This window comes from Eumetopias jubatus, unplaced genomic scaffold, assembly GCF_037043125.1.
Source record: "Eumetopias jubatus isolate StellerSeaLion01/CBP00866 unplaced genomic scaffold, mEumJub1_p1.0 scaffold_4, whole genome shotgun sequence".
Classification (NCBI taxonomy): domain Eukaryota; kingdom Metazoa; phylum Chordata; class Mammalia; order Carnivora; family Otariidae; genus Eumetopias; species Eumetopias jubatus.
Window position 1 is genome coordinate 55,973,440 of NW_028274810.1, and position 18,322 is coordinate 55,991,761.

Sequence of the window (18,322 nt, forward strand, 5' to 3'; positions counted from 1 at the left end):
TTAGTGTCCCATGTTATCACAAGAGGATATGCAAAATGCATACATTCAAGCTGCTTTTTTCCCTTGCAGATAGTTCAATCATATATTAGATTCAAATCCACTATCATTGCAGTAAATATAGCCAAACAAATGTGTTTTCAAAATTATGACTTCTATAAAATGCTTAGCCAATACTTACCTTATATAGTGAGATCCAACCTAACTAAACTCGAGTCTCCAAAGTAGGAATCAACACAAGTATTGTCTTAGTTGGAGTTTTTTCAACACTGTTTCACCTGCTTTATTTACCTGTTTTATTGAAAACAAATCTAAAAAGGCACAGAAGAGCTACATAAACTTGTTAACAATATACAAGAGTATATTAGTGCATAAGGCACAGAAGGCTCTAAGTCATATTTAAAAAAATTATTCTAGGGGCGCCTGGGTGGCTCAATCAGTTAAGCGTCTGCCTTCAGCTCAGGTCATGATCCCAGGACCTGGGATGGAGCCCTGTGTCCGGCTCAGCAGGGGATCAGCTTCTACCCCGTCTCCCTCTTCTCCTCCTCCCCGCTTGTATTCTCTCTCTTTCTCTCTCTCTCTCTCAAATAAATAAATCTTTTTTAAAAAAGTTATTCTAGGGGCGCCTGGGTGGCTCAGTCGGTTAAGCCACTGCCTTCGGCTCAGGTCATGGTCCTGGAGTCCCAGGATCGAGTCCCGCATCAGACTCCCTGTTCGGCAGGAAGTCTGCTTCTCCCTCTGACCCTCCCCCCTCTCATGCTCTCTCTCTCTCATTCTCTTAAATAAATAAATAAATAAATAAATAAATAAATAAATAAATAAATTTAAAAAATAAAAGTTATTCTACATACATATAAGCTATCTAAAAATAATCACCCTACTCTTTCCAAAGCCAATAATAAGGAATACTTAGTTTTTACTACTTGGGGATAAGAAAGAAGGGCGAAAGGTTTTTACAGGATCCAACAAAGTATTTTTTAAACTCATCTACAAGGATGTCCTACATTATGCTAAATTATGTTTTCATGTAAAAACTAGTAAGACTAAACCAAATAGGTTTAGTGTTGTTTCACTGTATTGCCTCAATGATGACAGATAGTAATGACAAACACTACATTGTTATTCCTGGTTGTTTTGATATCTATAAAGATCTTTTTAAATTATTCACAAAAACACAGATATAAATCTCTGGTAACTGAAAACTGAAATTGCTATTGGGTGTAACTTTATGAGTACTAGGACTCATATTACAAAGAGGCATTTTATACCATTAAAACTAAAAATTATATTTTTTCGCTCACCCAAGAAGATTCTGAAGTCAAGCCAACATTAATTGATAATTCAGAATCTTTTCTATTTATTGCAGAACAAGTTAGACTTTAAAATATTTTGCCAAGGGGTGTTACACAGCTATATTTACTTTGTGATAATGCTTTGAGCCATGTACTTACAATTGCTTTTTTAATTTTTAAAATTCTGAAGATTGGTAAGAGTAGCACCCTCTATAAACACATTTTAGGGAGTATTTACTAGATACACTTCTGTGACAATGAAATATGTTTCTGAAAAAATTAGTCAAGGTGAGTCAATTCCCATTTATTTCATTTTTCAATACATTATTTATTCACTGCCTCAACAAATAGTTATTAGGTGCCTACCAAATACCAAGTACTGTTCTAGGCTTAGTTTTTTGGAATAGTGGATCCTGTTACCTAAACATACAAATAATACTGAAACAAATACTTTTAGGTGTAGCTATGCTATTTTGGTGATTTAGATGGAGCTTCCTAAAATAGTTAGAGAATACCCTTACTATAAAGCACCTCCTACCAACTGCAGTTCACATGTGTAATTCATAAAGGGTACATCTTTCACTGATGAATTCACTCATCCATCTATCTAATCATATCACATCATTCTTAAGCTTTAATGTCACTATTCTTTGATTTTACTAGGGTAGATTAAAATAATCACCACTGCGTGGACATCCTAAAATCTGAAACTTGAAACTGGGGGCCCAGGAATCACAACAGACTAACATGTCTACTAATAAGACTTTTCTTGCATTATTACTAGATTATTAGTATTTAGTAAATCAAATATTGTCTTAATAATAGAATAGAATTTGGGGGATGGGGGGATGGATTAGCCCAGTGATGGGTATTAAGGAGGGCACGTACTGTGTGGAGGACTGGGTGTTATACACAAACAATGAATCACGGAACACTACATCAAAAACTAATGATGTACTGTATGATGACTAACATAACATAATTTTAAAAATGCAAAAACAGAATAGGATAGAATTTGTTATTTATAAGAGTTAGAACCAGTCATTCTGAAAGTGTATCATATATAACATGAAGCAATAGTCTCTGGTTTCAGAAATCTTATTAAATACCCCCCCCACACACACACACACAAATATATACATATGAAGATATATATCTTCTAGTCCTCTCATCCTGAAAATTGATACTCTGCCTGAACCACTGACAGTGGGAACCCACAGTTCAACATACCCTCACTGCTAAAGCCCATTTGAGTTCTTCTCATTCCCTTCTAATTTCAATTTGTCTTTTCACAACTTTTTTCCTTAAGGTAGTTCATGCTGCTCCTTTATACCCCATTCTCTATATGAAAATTATAGATATATATACATTCATGACTACTTATGTTCACTTCATAATGTCAAAAACTCTGTGAAGATAAAGATGAGTGAAATTCTCTTCTACAAAGTTAATATAAAAATTCAGTAGTATATACTAATATATTTTATAAGAAAGTATCACAAGAATGGAAAATTAATACAAATATATACACAATCAAAGGGAAGAAAAGAATTCAACAGACGACTAACTATAGTGCTTAGGACAGTGCCTTGCATATGGAGAGAGCTCAATAAATGGTAGTTTAAAAAAGAATACATGAGGGGTACCTGGGTGGCTCAGTCGGTTAAGTGTTTGACTTTGGCTCAGGTCATGATCTCAGAGTCCTGGGATCGAGCCCTGTGTTGGGCTCCCCACTCAGTGGGGAGTCTGTTTCTCCCTCATCCTCTGCCCCTCCCGCCACTCATGCCCACTGTGTCTCTCTCTCACAAATAAATAATAAAATCGTTTAAAAAATAAAAAAGAATACTTGGTCTGATTTGGTTTCAAAATTTTAAAAGTTCAACTCTAAATATATAGGAATTCACTACCATAAGAACAACAAAAGATGTAATCTGCTAAGTCTCCTCTTTAATCTCAAATATTCAGATATCATACTACTTTCTTAAATTCTCATAATTCTATTGGACTCAAAGCACTCACTAAGTGATTACTTACATGGAATTGCCTAAAGAGCTAAGATTTTAATTTCTCCATTTATTGACCAAAAACAAGTATTGATCAAAAAAAGTTTCTTTCAAAAATAATTTCAGGTGCCTGGGTGGTTCAGTTGGTTAAGCATCCAACTCTTGATTTCAGCTCAGGTCATGATCTCAGGGTCGTGAGATGGAGCCCCATGTCAGGCTCCATGCTCAGTATGGAGTCTGCTTGGGATTCTTTCTCTCTCCCTCTGTCTCCCCCCCGCAAAATAATAAATTGAATCTTTAAAAAATAATTTTAATCATTGAGGTATAAGTGTGGTTTTAGAATGCTCATATAATTATGTCAAACAATTGCAAATTTTCAATAGCATAAATACACAGAACCTATATAACAAGCCAAGGATGGCTAATAATATAGGGTAGTTAAAATACCTCCAGCTGGAGCATTTTAAGCTTAAAATATGATCAAACGCAAAAAGTAAAATTTTATTCCTGTAGAAAAGCAACTTGCTATAGTTTTTATATTACACTCTCATAGAAAAATAAATGATACTATTCACTAAATAGCCTAAGATAAATCCCTGAACTAAGAAAAATGAAAAACTGTCCAAAGGAATTACCCAGATAGGTGGAGATACTCTATCAGCATCTCAAAAATATAAATCTAAACCCACTTTCTCAGTTGTCCTACTGTATAAGAAATAAATGCTTCTGTGCATTTCAGAAGTTACATAACTTCACCAAACTTTGCAAAGTCTCTTAAAATCATTTCCTCTTTTCCGTTCTCACGACCAACACCCAACTTCAAGCTTGTATTGATGCACCTGTGAAGTGTTGCACCTGCCTCCCAATACTGAGCTACAGCCTTTCTAATATTGCTAGTGCAGACATAACCAGGGTAGTCACTCACCTGGTTCCTTTGTAGAATCTTCCAAAATATCAGATGAATAGTCCTTCTCTACTGGTTAAAACAGTCAACAGTAATAATCTTTTAATTTGCCTATTTTAGATAATATTAGAGTGCTACGAATAATTTTCCATCTGAGTTTCAAATATCTACTTTTTTAAGGAGTTAATATGGCACAGTGGAAATGTAACTTAGACACAGGAATCAGTGCCACAAGACCACCACGCAGCTGAAAGAAAATTACAACGTGGTTCACATAGCAAAATTCTGCCACACCTCCCACAGTATCAGTCAACTAGAAATATTTATTAAGGTCTACATGTAAGAAACTATGAGGGAAGAAAACAGAAAGCAAACCTTATGTCTGGCCTTAAGATACTTGTAGTTTTTAGTTCAGGTAATAGTCTACAAAGAATGCTAGGATGTTTTATAATGTATCTTTCAGAACCAGATTTTTTTTTTAAGATTGATTTTATTTATTTATTTATTTGTTTGTTTGTTTGACAGAGACAGAGCACAAGAAGGTGGAGCACAGAGGGAGAGGGAGAAGCAGGCTCCCCGCGGAGCAGGGAGCCCAAGGTGGGGCTCCATCCCAGGCCCCTGGGATCATGACCTGAGCCGAAGGCAGATGCTTAACAACTGAGCCACCCAGGCGCCCCTTAGAACGAGATTTTAATCTTACAGTTTATTTTCATAATCTATCCTTTAAATACTACTAGATATTAATATTAGCTAGGAAGCTATTACCAAAATAAGTATTAAACCATATTTCCTTGAGAATTAGTGATCCATGCCAATCAAATGATTACGATTATTTTAAAAGTCTGCAAAAGCAACAACTGGGAAAACAAGAACCAAAGCCATGTAATAATTACATGTCTCACTTATGCACTCTCAAAATTTTCTGAATTAAAATACTGGGTCACTGGGATGCCTGGCTGGCTCAGTCGGTAGAACATACAACTCTTGATCTCAGAGTTGTGAGTTCGAACCCTGCAGTGGGCATAGAGATTACTAAATAAATATTTTTTAAAGTAATAATAGGGGCGCCTGAGTGGCTCAGTCGTTAAGCATCTGCCTTCAGCTCAGGTCATGATCCCAGGATCCTGGGATCGAGCCCGCATCAGGCTCCCTGCTCAGCAGGAAGCCTGCTTCTCCATCTCCCACTCCCCCTGCTTGTGTTCCCTCTCTCACTGTGTCTCTCTCTGTCAAATAAATAAATAAAACCTTTAAAAAAGTAAATAAATAATAAAATTTAAAAATAAAATACTGGATCACAAATGACCCAACATAAAGGAAAACAATATGTTAAAGCAGACCTAAAACGGGCACGTGGGTGGCTCAATCAGCTAGTCTGCCTTCGGCTTGGTCACAATCTCAGGGTCCTGGGATTGAGCCCCACATCCAGCTCCCTTCTCAGTGGGAGTCTGCTTCTCCCTCTCCCCCTCTCAAATAAATAAATAAAATCTTTAAAAAAAAAAAAAAAAACAAAGCTGGGGCTCCTGGGTGGCTCAGTCGGTTAAGTGTCTGTCTTCGGCTCAGGTCATGATCTCAGGGTCCTGGGATCAAGCCCCACATCCGGCTCCCTGCTTGCAGGAAACCTGCTTCTCTGTCTCCTCCCTACTTGTGCTCTCTCTCTCAAATAAAAATTAAAAAAAAAAAAAAAAATCAGAGCTAAAACAAATACCAGAAACCCAACTTAGCTCTTGAAAAACTCAACTAGGGGCTAAGACTCAACTATTATACTTAAAATAATTTGGCAGGTAGTCTCAAGTCACTTTGTCATTCTAACCCAACTCCATCATCTTTTTCTTCCCCCCCTTTTTCTTTTTATTAAACATGCCTAACATTTTAAATTCTTCAGTAATATTTAGCTGTTTATCTACAAAATAACTTGGAGGCTTGATCATTTATTTTGGTAGGGCTAGGATATCTTAACAAGTTAGAGACAAAGATAAATGAAGAAGAAAGTGTGTCATAAATTAAAATTCAGCAACAAATTATTTAACCTTTGACCACTGTGTGGAGAATGGTTTTATAAATCAGTAAAATATTATTAACTTGCAATACCATACATCTCTACATACTCAGTTTGCCTCATATGGTAAGAAAACAGTACCAGCTCTTTATCCATAGTACCTCAAGAGGGAAATCCTTTATGCTGACATCTACAAAAGATTGGCAGTAATGAGGATCCATGTAAATCAAACTGTCATCTACAAGGACAAAACAGAAGACAAGTAATTCAAAAAACACCTTATTATTACACTGCTTACAATCCAATTTCTATGTAGAACAGCTGAAAAAAACCTGGGAGTAACAGCTTGCCAGACTGATATTCATTGACTGAAACATAGGTTTGCACAGGACAGATTAACTTTTGCATAATCAAATATGCTTGTATAAGCAGAATTTTTATAAAGTGATGAGACTGTCATTTAATTTTTGGTGATAAAATTACTTTCACAAACACACAATTATATTCTACAGTTTGCATATGAAAAATGTATTACACTACTTTATCCTGACAGGAAGAACATATTGCTTGTCATTTTATCATCAACTAGCACCCCTAAAACTGGTAAAAAGTAAATAGGTAAATAGTAACTGCCAGAATGTGGCAGCAATGTCTTCTGAAGTTTAGTGAAACCAATAAATTATGCCTGTTTATGCAATAACAGAAATTAAACATACATTTTACAGAATCCAATTATGTTGTGGACCAAATGACAAATGAGTGGCTATGGTAGGACTGATGAATTTGTAAGGTGCTCATTTTGCTCTGTTAATCATCCTGTTTCCAAATGATCCCAAATTAACTTTCTGACTTATAAAAGAAAACAATAAAGAAATATATTTTACTAAATCACTGACCTTGAAATCCAGCAAAGTAGTATGACTGTTTAGGTTTGCCACCAATAATACCCACACAATATTCAAGGCTTAAAACACCCTGCCAAAAGAAATTAATTTAATTCAGACTTAGAGTCAAGAGGCAAATGGTAATTACTCAAAACAACCTAATTTGTATTAGCAGTATTAGTATGCATAGTAGTTCCCAAATTTTTCACCACCAGTTTTACTGTTATTACATATGCCCGAATATTTTAAAATCCTTTTATCTACCACACTATTTTCCATTTTCTTTAAATAACTCAATATTAACATGACTAAATCATCTATTCTGATCAGCATGTCACTCAACAACATTAACAACTACTATGTGCCAGATACAGAAATAAATAAGGTCACCATATAAAGGCAATAAATCTCCTGCCAGAGCCAAAACACTTGGCCTTTGGGTTAGCTGGTGCAGCCTTATCATAACATAGTATTTTCATCAGGCTTTCTGAAATACTAGAAATAGTCCTTAGACCTTATCACTGTTTTCACTGAATCTTGAGTCTTAGAATCCTAAGCTACAAACCATTTTCTAATTAACAGCATTCATTTGACACATTTTTATGCTATTTCACAAATTTATTGTAATACACATAAAGACAAATGAAAACAATTTAATCCAAGGCAATTAATAATTGTTATTGCACTTAAAGTCAACTTAATTTACTCATCATAAAATATCAGGGATACCTCAATAAATTATTTAGTGTGCCCCTCAGCATCTATTTTAAGTAGAATTCTATTTAAGCAGGCCAAATAATTTTAAACCTTTTTTTAAAGATTGTCTTTTTGTATTGTATTATTTATTTATTTATTTTAGAGGGGAGCAAAGGGGGAGGGATAAGGAGAGAGAGAATCTGGAGCAGACTCCAAGCTGAGCATGGAGCCAGACGTGGGGCTTGATCTCACAACCCTGAGCTGAAACCAAGAGCCCTACACTTAACCGACTGAGCCACCCAGGTGCCCCAATAATTCTATATCTTTTAAAAAACATGTCCAGTGGAATCATGTAAAGTCTTGTCAAAGGTTTAGCTTATATCATGCATATATATATAGCATATGTTATAAAGTTAAAAAACATTAATGATAAAATGAACATTATAAAACCCCAGAAATATTAAATAATAGTTGAACTTCCCTTCTCTTATATGACAGGATGTTTTGAAATCTAGAACATATAAAAATAACAAGTACATGGGGTGCCTGGGTGGCTCAGTCAGTTAAGCATCCAACTCTTAGTTTTGGCTCAGGTCGTGATCTCAGGGTCGTGAGATGGAGGCCTGCATGGGGCTCCACACTCAGCAGTCAGTATGCTCCAGATTCTCTCTTTCCCTCTCCCTCTGCCCCTCCCACTGCTTTCTCTCTCTTTCAAAATAAATAAATCTTTAAAATAAATTAATAAAAATACAAAGTACATGAATACTTTTTCCCCTTTAACAAGTAATCAAACCATGGAGTATTTTTTTTATTATTTTCTTAAAAATAATAGGTGGTTGGGGGCACCTCGGTGGTGCAGTCAGTTGAACGCCTGACTCTTGGTTTCCACTCAGGTCGTGATCTCAGGGTTGTGAAATGGGGCCCCACATAGGGCTTCACACTGAGCACGGAGTCTGCTTGAGACTCTCTCTCCCTCTCCCTCTGCCCCTCCCGGCCACACACACATTTCCTCTCTCTAAAATAAATAAATAAATAAATAAATAAATAAATAAATAAATAAATAAATAAATAAATCTTTAAAAAATAATAATCATATCTGGTTGTTATTTTAAAAACAGAGTGTATATTAAAAAATAAAAATTGGGGGGCCTGGATGGCTCAGTGTGTTAAGCATCCAGCTCTTGATTTCAGCTCAGGTTTTGATCGCAGGGTCCTGAGTTCAAGCCCCACTTTGGGCTCCATACTTGGCATAGAGCCTACTTAAAAAAAGAGGTAAAAATTTCCTGGGTGCCTGGCTGGCTCAAAGACCATGCAACTCTTGATCTCAGGGTCATAAATTCAAGTCCCATACTGGGTGTTGAGATTACTTAAATGAACTAATTTAAAAAAAAAAACCTAACAATTTCCCAAAACCCCAAAACACAGAGCTCATCATTATTAATATTCGGGGAACACCTTCTTGAACTTGATCTGTGTTACACAGAGATCACATAGAGATTTATGAATACAATCTTATGTATGTGGCTTCACACTACATATGCTGTTTTAACTTTAGTCACTCATTATGTTGTAAACATCTTTTTCTACCAATAAATATAGATCACTAGTATAATACCTAGTGGCTGTAAAATATTCAATTTTATGAAAATAGCCCAACATGCTTCAAAATCTCCATCATGAGTATTTGTTTCCAGAGCCTCCCTGTTATAAATAACCCTTTAGAGAAAATAACAACTTTGTATATTTTCAGTCATGTGAAAATATCATAGAGGTTTTTTGGAAAGGAGAACTGCAACTAAAAAGTTAAATAAAACAAAGAAGGCATAGGTTAAAATTTCAGAGCTAACAAATAAATTAATCTGAAATTATACAGAAAATAATAAAATATTATTCTATTTTTATTATTATTCCATTAATAGTCTGTTGTTCTGTTCCTTTCCCCTCAAATAAAAATCCTTAATTAGAGAGTGCCTTACTTCAACTTGAGGCAGTCTGATCAGCTGACACACAATGTTTTTGACAGAAAGAACCATGAGGAAGTGAAAGTTCTTAGTCCCTCATAGCCAAGAAAAGAAAAAATATATACAGCAAGAATCATCAGTGACTCTCCTCAGCAAAAAAGAATGACTCCAAGTAATGGAATAAAGACTTTGGTTCCTGACATCTATATTTTCTTTGCAACAGACTAGAGGAGATTTAGCAATAAACACTTAGAAGCAGATTAGGAACTAGAATGCCATTACATATAAGAGACTGTACCTTTGGAAACCTGAAACACTCTTCAGTTCCTAAAAAAGCTTCTTCACAGTTATCTAGTGGTGAGAATTTATTGAGCTATACCCATGAAGCAATAAATAAGACTGACGTAATCAGTCAAAAAGAAAAGTCCTAATTTGTCTTGCTGGAGAAGGAGAACATATTAGATTTTCCCCATTCCAGGTCTTTTAAAATATAAATAAATAAATAAACAAACAAACAAACAAACAAACAAACAAACTTCCTGAGCTAAGAGCTGATAAAGCACCACACCACGTTTCTTTCTCCTCACAGAAAGTAGCAGGGGATGGTCCCATCTCTGAAAGATTGGAATTACCTTGATTAATAAATTTGAAAAATAGAACCGAGTGGTGAATTTTAGAGAGTACAAGCGCAATGGTTTGGCAGGAAAAAATACAACTGCTGAAAAAGAAGGAGGAGGAAGTGGAGGGAGAGAGGGAGATGGAGTAGGAAGTGTGGAATGGTGGTGGACATAGAGGTGGAGGAGGAGGAGGTGAAGAAAGAGAAAGAATAGAGGAGGAAGAAGAAATGAAAGAGGAAGAAGATTATTCTTCTTTTAGGACTACCAGACACTCTATTTTTTCACTTCCAAGTGAATGCCTCTTTACAAGTTATCATTTTGGCTTTTGACCCAACCAACCCCTAAGCAAACATAACACATAGCATATAACCTACTTCCCTCAGCCATCTCAGCCATTTTTTGCCGATAATTAGAAAAATTAAAATGTATAAAATGTATAAATTAAACTGGTAGAAGCTCAAAGAGTATTACATTTTTAAAAGTCCATATTTTAGGGGCGCCTGGGTGGCTCAGTCGTTAAGCGTCTGCCTTCGGCTCAGGTCATGATCCCAGGGTCCTGGGATCGAGCCCCACATAGGGCTCCCTGCTCAGCGGGGAGTCTTCTTCTCCCTCCCCAACTCCCCCTGCTTGTGTTCCCTCTCTCGCTGTGTCTCTCTCTGTCAAATAAATAAATAAAATCTTTTTAAAAAATAAATAAATAAAAGTCCATATTTTAGGAGCGCCTGGGTGGCTCAGTTGGCTGAGCATCCAATTCTTGGTTTTGGCTTAGGTTGTGATCTCAGGGTCGTGAGCCCACATCAGGCTCTGCACTCAGTAAGGAGTCTGCTTAAGATTCCCTCTCCCTCTGCCCCTCTTCCCCACTCACGCTAAATAAATAAATAAATAAAATATTTTTAAAAATAAAAGTCCACATGTTAGGGAAAAATACAAAAATAACAAAAATTCTGGTCTGTTACCAGTTTGCTATCTGAACTTAAACTTACGACGTAACATCTGTCTTTTCTGTTTTATAAGGATAAGATAGTTCCTAGCTGTTCTGATGGCAAAATGAGATATATCTGTATTAAAAGTATTACACAAATATGAGCGTTAACAAGTATTTGTTGAGCAACTCCTATATGTTGGGTACTGAGGATCACTTTAATAGCTAACTATGGTTTGTTTACTACACTTCAGGCTCTAATAAATCATTCAAGAGCGTGAGGCAGTCCTACCATCTGATAAAAAATATTAATACCTTAGCTAGATGAAACATGCCTTGAAGCCATCTGCAGCCCATTCCACTAGAAATGGGGGTTTGGCTAAAGGAGTCAGTTCCAAGATTGTCTCAGTTTCTAGTCTTTTCATGGTTATAGAAAAGGCAGAGGGAATCTAGTTCAGACTTGACTACAACCTACTGAGACATGGCAACATGCCAGAAGTCTCAAAACCCTCAATGAATTTGCTAGATGAAATGGTTCATAACGTCCCACATTCTACCATTAACTTTACTACAGAGCCCACATGTTAGAAATCAAAACCCCACTTCTACCTAGGGGATTCATATGTTATCGATATAGTATAGTATTGGTATTATTAGTAACATGTATGCCTGCAGAATTTTAGTAACTATTACAAAAAGCCAATATACCAGCTAGAAAACTTCCGTATCTCATGTATTGAAAACAACTGCTCTAGATTTTTAGAAACAGCAGAGTCTATAGTGAGGATATATGTTCCACTCATATACACATGGACCATGAAGCTTCACATGGGGAACAAACTGTTACTGAAACATAAAAGACAAATTTCAAGATTACTATATGCCATAACACTCCATTCAAAGAGAAATTCCATCTCTGGCCCTGAAAAGATGAGAAACTTTATTAAAACTATGAAAATAATATAAATACTATAATCTTAACCAAAACTAGTATTTCAAAAGTTAAAGTTTTGTGCAAAAAACAGAATCAGACCTATAAATACAGAGAGAAGGGAGGCGGGGGAGATGGGCAAAATGAGTAAAGAGGAATGGGAGAGACAGGCTTCCAGTTGTGGAATGAAAAAGTCACAATCATAAAAGACAGCATAGGGAATATAGTCAATGACACTGTAAGAGCATTGTATGGTGACAGAGGGTGAGCACAGCATAACATATAGAGAAGTTGAGTCACTATGTTGTGCACCTGAAACTAATGTAACATTGTGTGTCAACTATACTGAAATTTTAAAAAATCCTTTTAAGTTAAAGTTGTGTGACAATGGAACATCTTGGTGCCCAAAACAAGATAATATAATTAGACAGGTTCATCTGGAAAAAAGAATTACGTGTTCTCAAATAGAACAGATTTTTAACTGGTTAATATAAAGAAAACCAAGATGGAACCTTCCCCCATACTATCTTCATCATTTCTGTCTATATAAATAAATAGTCATTCTACTTATTGACCTTATGGTGGCACAGGAATCAAGTTAAGAGATAAAACAGCAATAATAGTAAACTCAGTTTGTTTCAATAATTATCTCAAAATAGTTTAATGTGGGTTTTATAAATAAAGGTACACACTTTCAAACAATCACAAATAGGGATAATGGGTACTGTAGACATATTATAGATTATGATTATTGCTGCATCTATGTCTCCTTGATTAGCTACAAGAAGTTTAAAAGGCTTTTTACTTGATCATAGAACACCATACCCTTCAAATCATATTTGATCTTACAATCTGAAATTTAAAATTTCTATTATCAAGCTTTATAAAATCATCACTACCAATTTCATAGAAAAAAAGACTGCAAACCTTCTGTATTTTTCATATTAGCTAGCATTACCTTAAAAAAAATGTTATTTCATACCTTTACAAAATCTAAGTAGTCGGTGTTGGTTCTTTCCCCACCAAGTCTAACAGGGATTAGAATAATAACAGCTTTGTCATCTATATTATCAGAGGCCATGGAAGTGCACTGCTTATCAATTACATCAGAACTGTAAACTGAGAAAAATACAATAAATATGTATTAAATTCTATAAAAATGATTTTCAGAAATATTTTTACCCTAATCCCACCTCCCCAATAGCCAGTCATCTAATCTCTGATATCACTATCAAGGTCTCAATGAATTAAAAAATGTCTACCTCGTTTATACATTCAGCAGGTACTTACTGAGTAGCTACTATATGGCATTAAGGGTTTCACCAGTGAGCAAAATAGAGGAAAACCCTGTCCTCATAGATCATATACTCTAATATAAGGAAATAGACAGTAAATTCATAAAATATAAAATATGTCAGATGGTTGGGGCGCCTGGGTGGCTCAGCTGGTTAAGCATCTGCCTTCAGCTTAGGTCATGATCCCAGGATGCTGGGATCAAGCCCCACGTCCAGGGAGTTTGCTTCTCCCTCTTCCTCTGCCACTCCCTTCCACTTGTGTGAGCTCTCTCTCACTCAAATAAATAAAATCTTAAAAAAAGATGTCAGATGGTGATGAGTGCTTTGAAGAAAAAGGGAGAAAGATGGCTAGGAAATGTAGGCGTGAGGGGGTGGGAGTTAAAATAAGGTGGTAAGGAGGGCCTTATGAAAAACATAACATTTAAGTCAAGACAAAGTAAGAAACCAAGAAATGCCAAAACTTGGGGGAAGAGCATTCCAGGTATAAAGATCAGTCAATGCAAATGCCTTAAGGCAGAGTCGTAGCGAGCATATTCCACGAACAAGAGGCCTGTGTTTCTGGAGGGAAGTTGGCAAGGGGTAAAATAATACGAAATAAGGTTAGGAGATAAAGGAAAACACTGGGGGAGAATGAAGACAGATTCTGTGAACTTTTTTTTTTTTTTAAGATTTTATCTATTTATTTGAGAGAGAGCAGAGCAAGAGAGAGAGAGAGCATGAGTGAGGGTGAGGGGCAGAGGGAGAGAGACAAGCAGACTTCCTGCTGAGCAGGGAGCCCAATGTGGGGCTCAATCCCAGGACCCTGGGATCACGACCTGAGCCAAAGGCAGATGCTTACCCGTCTGAGCCACCCAGGCGCCCCAGATTGCATGAACTCTTAAAGGCCATTTTGAAAGACTGCAGTTTTTACTTTGAGTGAGACAGCATGCTACTGAAGAGTTTTTTAGAAAAGGAATGTCCTAATCTGACTTACACTTTACTAGTGTGGTTCCTGTGTTGATAACAGACTGTAGGGGCAAGGGCTGAAGAACAGAGAACAGTTAGAAAAGAGGGCGCCTGGGTGGCTCAGTCAGTTAAGCATCCAACTCTTGATTTCAGCTCAGGTCATGATGTATAGGGTCCTGAGATTAAGCCCTGCATCAGGTTCCACATTCAGTGGGAAGTTTGCTTCAGAGTCTCTCTCTGCCTCTCCCTCTGTCCCTCCTCCTGCTCACCACGCTCACATGCTCTCTGTCTCTGTCTCTCTCAAATAAATAAATGGAAGGAAGGAAGGAAGGAAGGAAGGAAGGAAAGTAGCCGCAGTAATCTAACAAGATGATAGTAGCTCGAACAAGGGCAGGAATTGTGAAGATAGGGAACAGTCATGGGATGGTCATGTGGAGCTGGTTAAAAGTGATCAGTAAGTTAAAGAACTCCTTAATATGTTAAATGCAAGATGGGAGAAGAAAAAAAGGAAGTCATAGGTGATTGAATGGCTTTGGTCTAAGTAAACAGAGTAAGAGACATACCATTTACAAAGACATACTATAGACAACTATAGGAGGGGAAAGAGTAGGAGAATTGGGGATTCAGTTTTAGACATGGTAAGTGTCAGATATCTATTAAACATGCAAGCGGGGAGGATGAGTAGACAGTTATGGATATAAAAGCCTGGATTTGGTGAGAGGCCCTATACATTTGGGAGTTGACAGCGTATAGATGGTCCTGTAAAGCCATGAGACCAGGTGAATTCAAATCTGTGTACAAGAGAAGAGGTCTAAAGGCCGAGTGCAATTTTAGAGATCAGTGAGATAAGGAAAAGCAGCAAAGAACACTGTGAAGGAGTGTGCACTGTAGAAGGAAAACCTGAAAAGTAGCATTCTAGAAATCAAGTAAACAAAACATTACAAGGAGGAAAAAGTGGTCAACTGTGTGAAATGCTGCTAGTAGATTGTGTGATGTGAGGACTGAGAAGTGACCACTGGATTTCTAGCAAGATTAAATTATTGATAAGAGCAGTTTGGGTAGAGTGAGGGGTGTGACAGCCTAAGTAAAATACTTCAAGAGAAAATGGGAGGATTTGTAGAACCAAATATAGACAAAACTTTGTTTTGTTCAACAACAAAAAAGCTTTCTTCAAACTCCCTGTTTGAAGAAAAACAAACTCTTCTACTCTTGTACAGTTAGCTGATTAACAAATTCTGCTACTTGTGCCCCACTTCTCCCCTTTAAATTCCAAATTTAGGTTATGAGCTATCAAATTCTTCCGTTTATCAGCTTCCCTATCTCCCATAATCAATCTAAACCAAAGGCACAAAAATGCAACCATAGTTCTTTCCATGTTTCAATTCTATCATCTTACTTTTTCCAAACTACTCAGTAATGGATTCTGATTATAAACCTTTAAATTCTCTAATTTTTCTGAGGCAGCACACACATGACCATCCCTATCTCTGACTCTTCTGACCTAATAGATACTTGAATCAAATGAGCCTTCCCTTCAGAAAACAGATTGCTGGTTTCCAGAGGCAGGGGGTGGGGAAGAGGGGGAAGTGAGTAAAGGGGGTCAAAAGATACAAACTTCCAGCTACAAAATAAATAAGTCATGAGAATGTAACATACAGCATGGGGACTACAGTTCATAATATTATGTTGTTATATTTGAAAGTTGCTAAGGGGACACCTGGGTGGCTCAACTGGTTGGGCGTCTGCCTTCGGTCTCAGGTTTCAGGTGGTGATCCTGGGCTCCTGGAATCAAGCCCCATATCTGGCTCCCTGCTCAGCATAGAGTCTACTTCTCCCTCTCCCTCTGCCCCTCCGATTTGTGCTCGCTCTCTCTCTCAAATAAATAAAATATTTTTTTAGAAGTTGCTACAAGAGTAGATCTTAAAAGTTTTTATCACAAAAAAAAGATTTTTGTGACTATGTATGGTGACAGAGGTTAATCAGACTTACTGTGGTGATCATTTCACAATATATACAAATATTAAGTCATTATATTGTACACCTGAAACTAATATGTCATATGCCAATTAAATCTAAATAAAAAAGTATAACCAAATAACCAGATAAAAATTAGAATTATATACATTCCTCACCTGTACAGTCTTGTGCAACATAAATAGTTATTCCTTGTAAATCAGGGTGTCTTGCTTCTTCAACTGCTTTTCTAAAAAAACAACATGTATCATCCTTTAAAAGCCTAACATTTCCAGTTAATAATTAAAGATTTAAGGGGAGGGGCACCTGGGTGGCTCAGTCGTTAAGCGTCTGCCTTCAGCTCAGGTCATGATCCCAGAGTCCTGGGATCGAGCCCCGCATCAGGCTCCCTGCTCCACGGGAAACCTGCTTCTCCCTCCCCCTCTGCCTGCTGCTCCCCCTGCTTGTGTTTGCTCGCTCTCTCTCTGCCAAATAAATAAATAAAATCTTTTTAAAAAATAAATAAATTACTCAAAGAACATTAAACCATAAGTTACAGGGTGGCTGGGTGGCTCAGCTGGTCAAGCCTTGGACTCAATTTCGGCTCAGGTCATGATCTCAGGGTCATGAGATCAAGCCCCAGATGTGCTGCATGCTCAGCGGGGAGTCTGCTGGAGATTTTTTTCTCTCTCTCTCTCCCTCTGCCTCTCCCCTCCTCCCGCTCACTCTCTCTCAAATAAATAAATGTTTTAAATAAATAAATAAATAAATAAATGCATGACTTTTTTTCCCTTCACTCAAAAACCTATGTAACCTGAACAAATGAATTTCCTAATTTTGAGTCTCAGAATTCTGTAAGTAAAACTGCAAGTTGAAAAATATTTCTCAATGAATATAATGTTCTCGATGGTGCACATGATTTGAAAAAAGTCACAATATCTGTAAAAAGAAATTACACAAATTGGAGAAATAGAAATATCTTTATTTAACTGTATCTTTATAATTTTTTAATTTCACATAACTTATTATTTATGTTTGTATGTGTTAATTTAGAAGAGGGATTGGCAAACTATGGCCCATAGGCCAAATACAACCTGTGGCCTATTTTTGTACAACCTGCAAGCTAAGAATGGCTTTTATAGTTTTGAAGGGTTGTAAAACAAAAAAAGAAAAGAAAAATGGTCAACAGAGCTCTTTACAGTCTGTAAAGCCTAAAATATTTACCATGAGGCCTTTTACAGAAAAAGTGTTCTGATCCCTGGGGTATAGAGCATAATATCTTGAAGAGTAGAAACTAAGTTTTATAATTATGCTTTTATAAATATCATACCAAGCAGGACTTGATATTATTATTAACAATCCATTTAATAACATTAGACAAATACATTTCCATTTGTAAGCATCTGGCCTATAAAATATAAAAGCCAGCTAATATGCAAAAAAATGTATAATAATTTCTAATTTATATATTATTTTAAATGGAGTAAACTTACTATAACATACTATATTTGGGTGACATATTAATGATTCCATTTACAACAATGGGACACACAACAAATAAGACAATTTTCTTTTTAAAATTAAGCAGTATCCAAATGGCACATAAAAGGCTGAGGTACAGTGAAATTTGACTTTCGACTTTTTTCTAACTACTCTGAATGTCACAGACCCTTTACTTTTACTATGATATAATTATAATATTAATAGTCCCATACATTTACAATTCACAAGAATCTGATGTGTGCAAAGAAATGCTGAAAACATCAATTTTAGCTCTTGACATTTCATTACACTATCAGTACATTACAGCCCCCAGGTTACACTATTAAAAAAAAAAAACTATAATGTTATGCATGTTCCAAGGTTGAAAGAGTTGTTAGTTTTTAGAACATTCCAATAAGGTAGTCTAATGAAAACCTGGTTAGA

General features: G+C 36.3%; 1 protein-coding gene across 3 annotated transcripts in view; it reads right to left on the reverse strand.

Moving 5' to 3' along the window:
* ATG4C (autophagy related 4C cysteine peptidase) overlaps positions 1-18,322 on the reverse strand; it is a 95,485-nt gene that overhangs the window by 25,321 nt on the left and 51,842 nt on the right. For all 3 annotated transcript variants that reach the window (XM_028106947.2, XM_028106948.2, XM_088022397.1), the window contains exons 6-9: positions 16,576-16,646; positions 13,186-13,322; positions 7,089-7,167; positions 6,354-6,430 (exon numbers count right to left, since the gene is read on the reverse strand). In XM_028106947.2, coding sequence (XP_027962748.1) covers positions 6,354-6,430; positions 7,089-7,167; positions 13,186-13,322; positions 16,576-16,646 — 364 coding nt within the window. The remainder of the gene's footprint in view (positions 1-6,353; positions 6,431-7,088; positions 7,168-13,185; positions 13,323-16,575; positions 16,647-18,322) is intronic.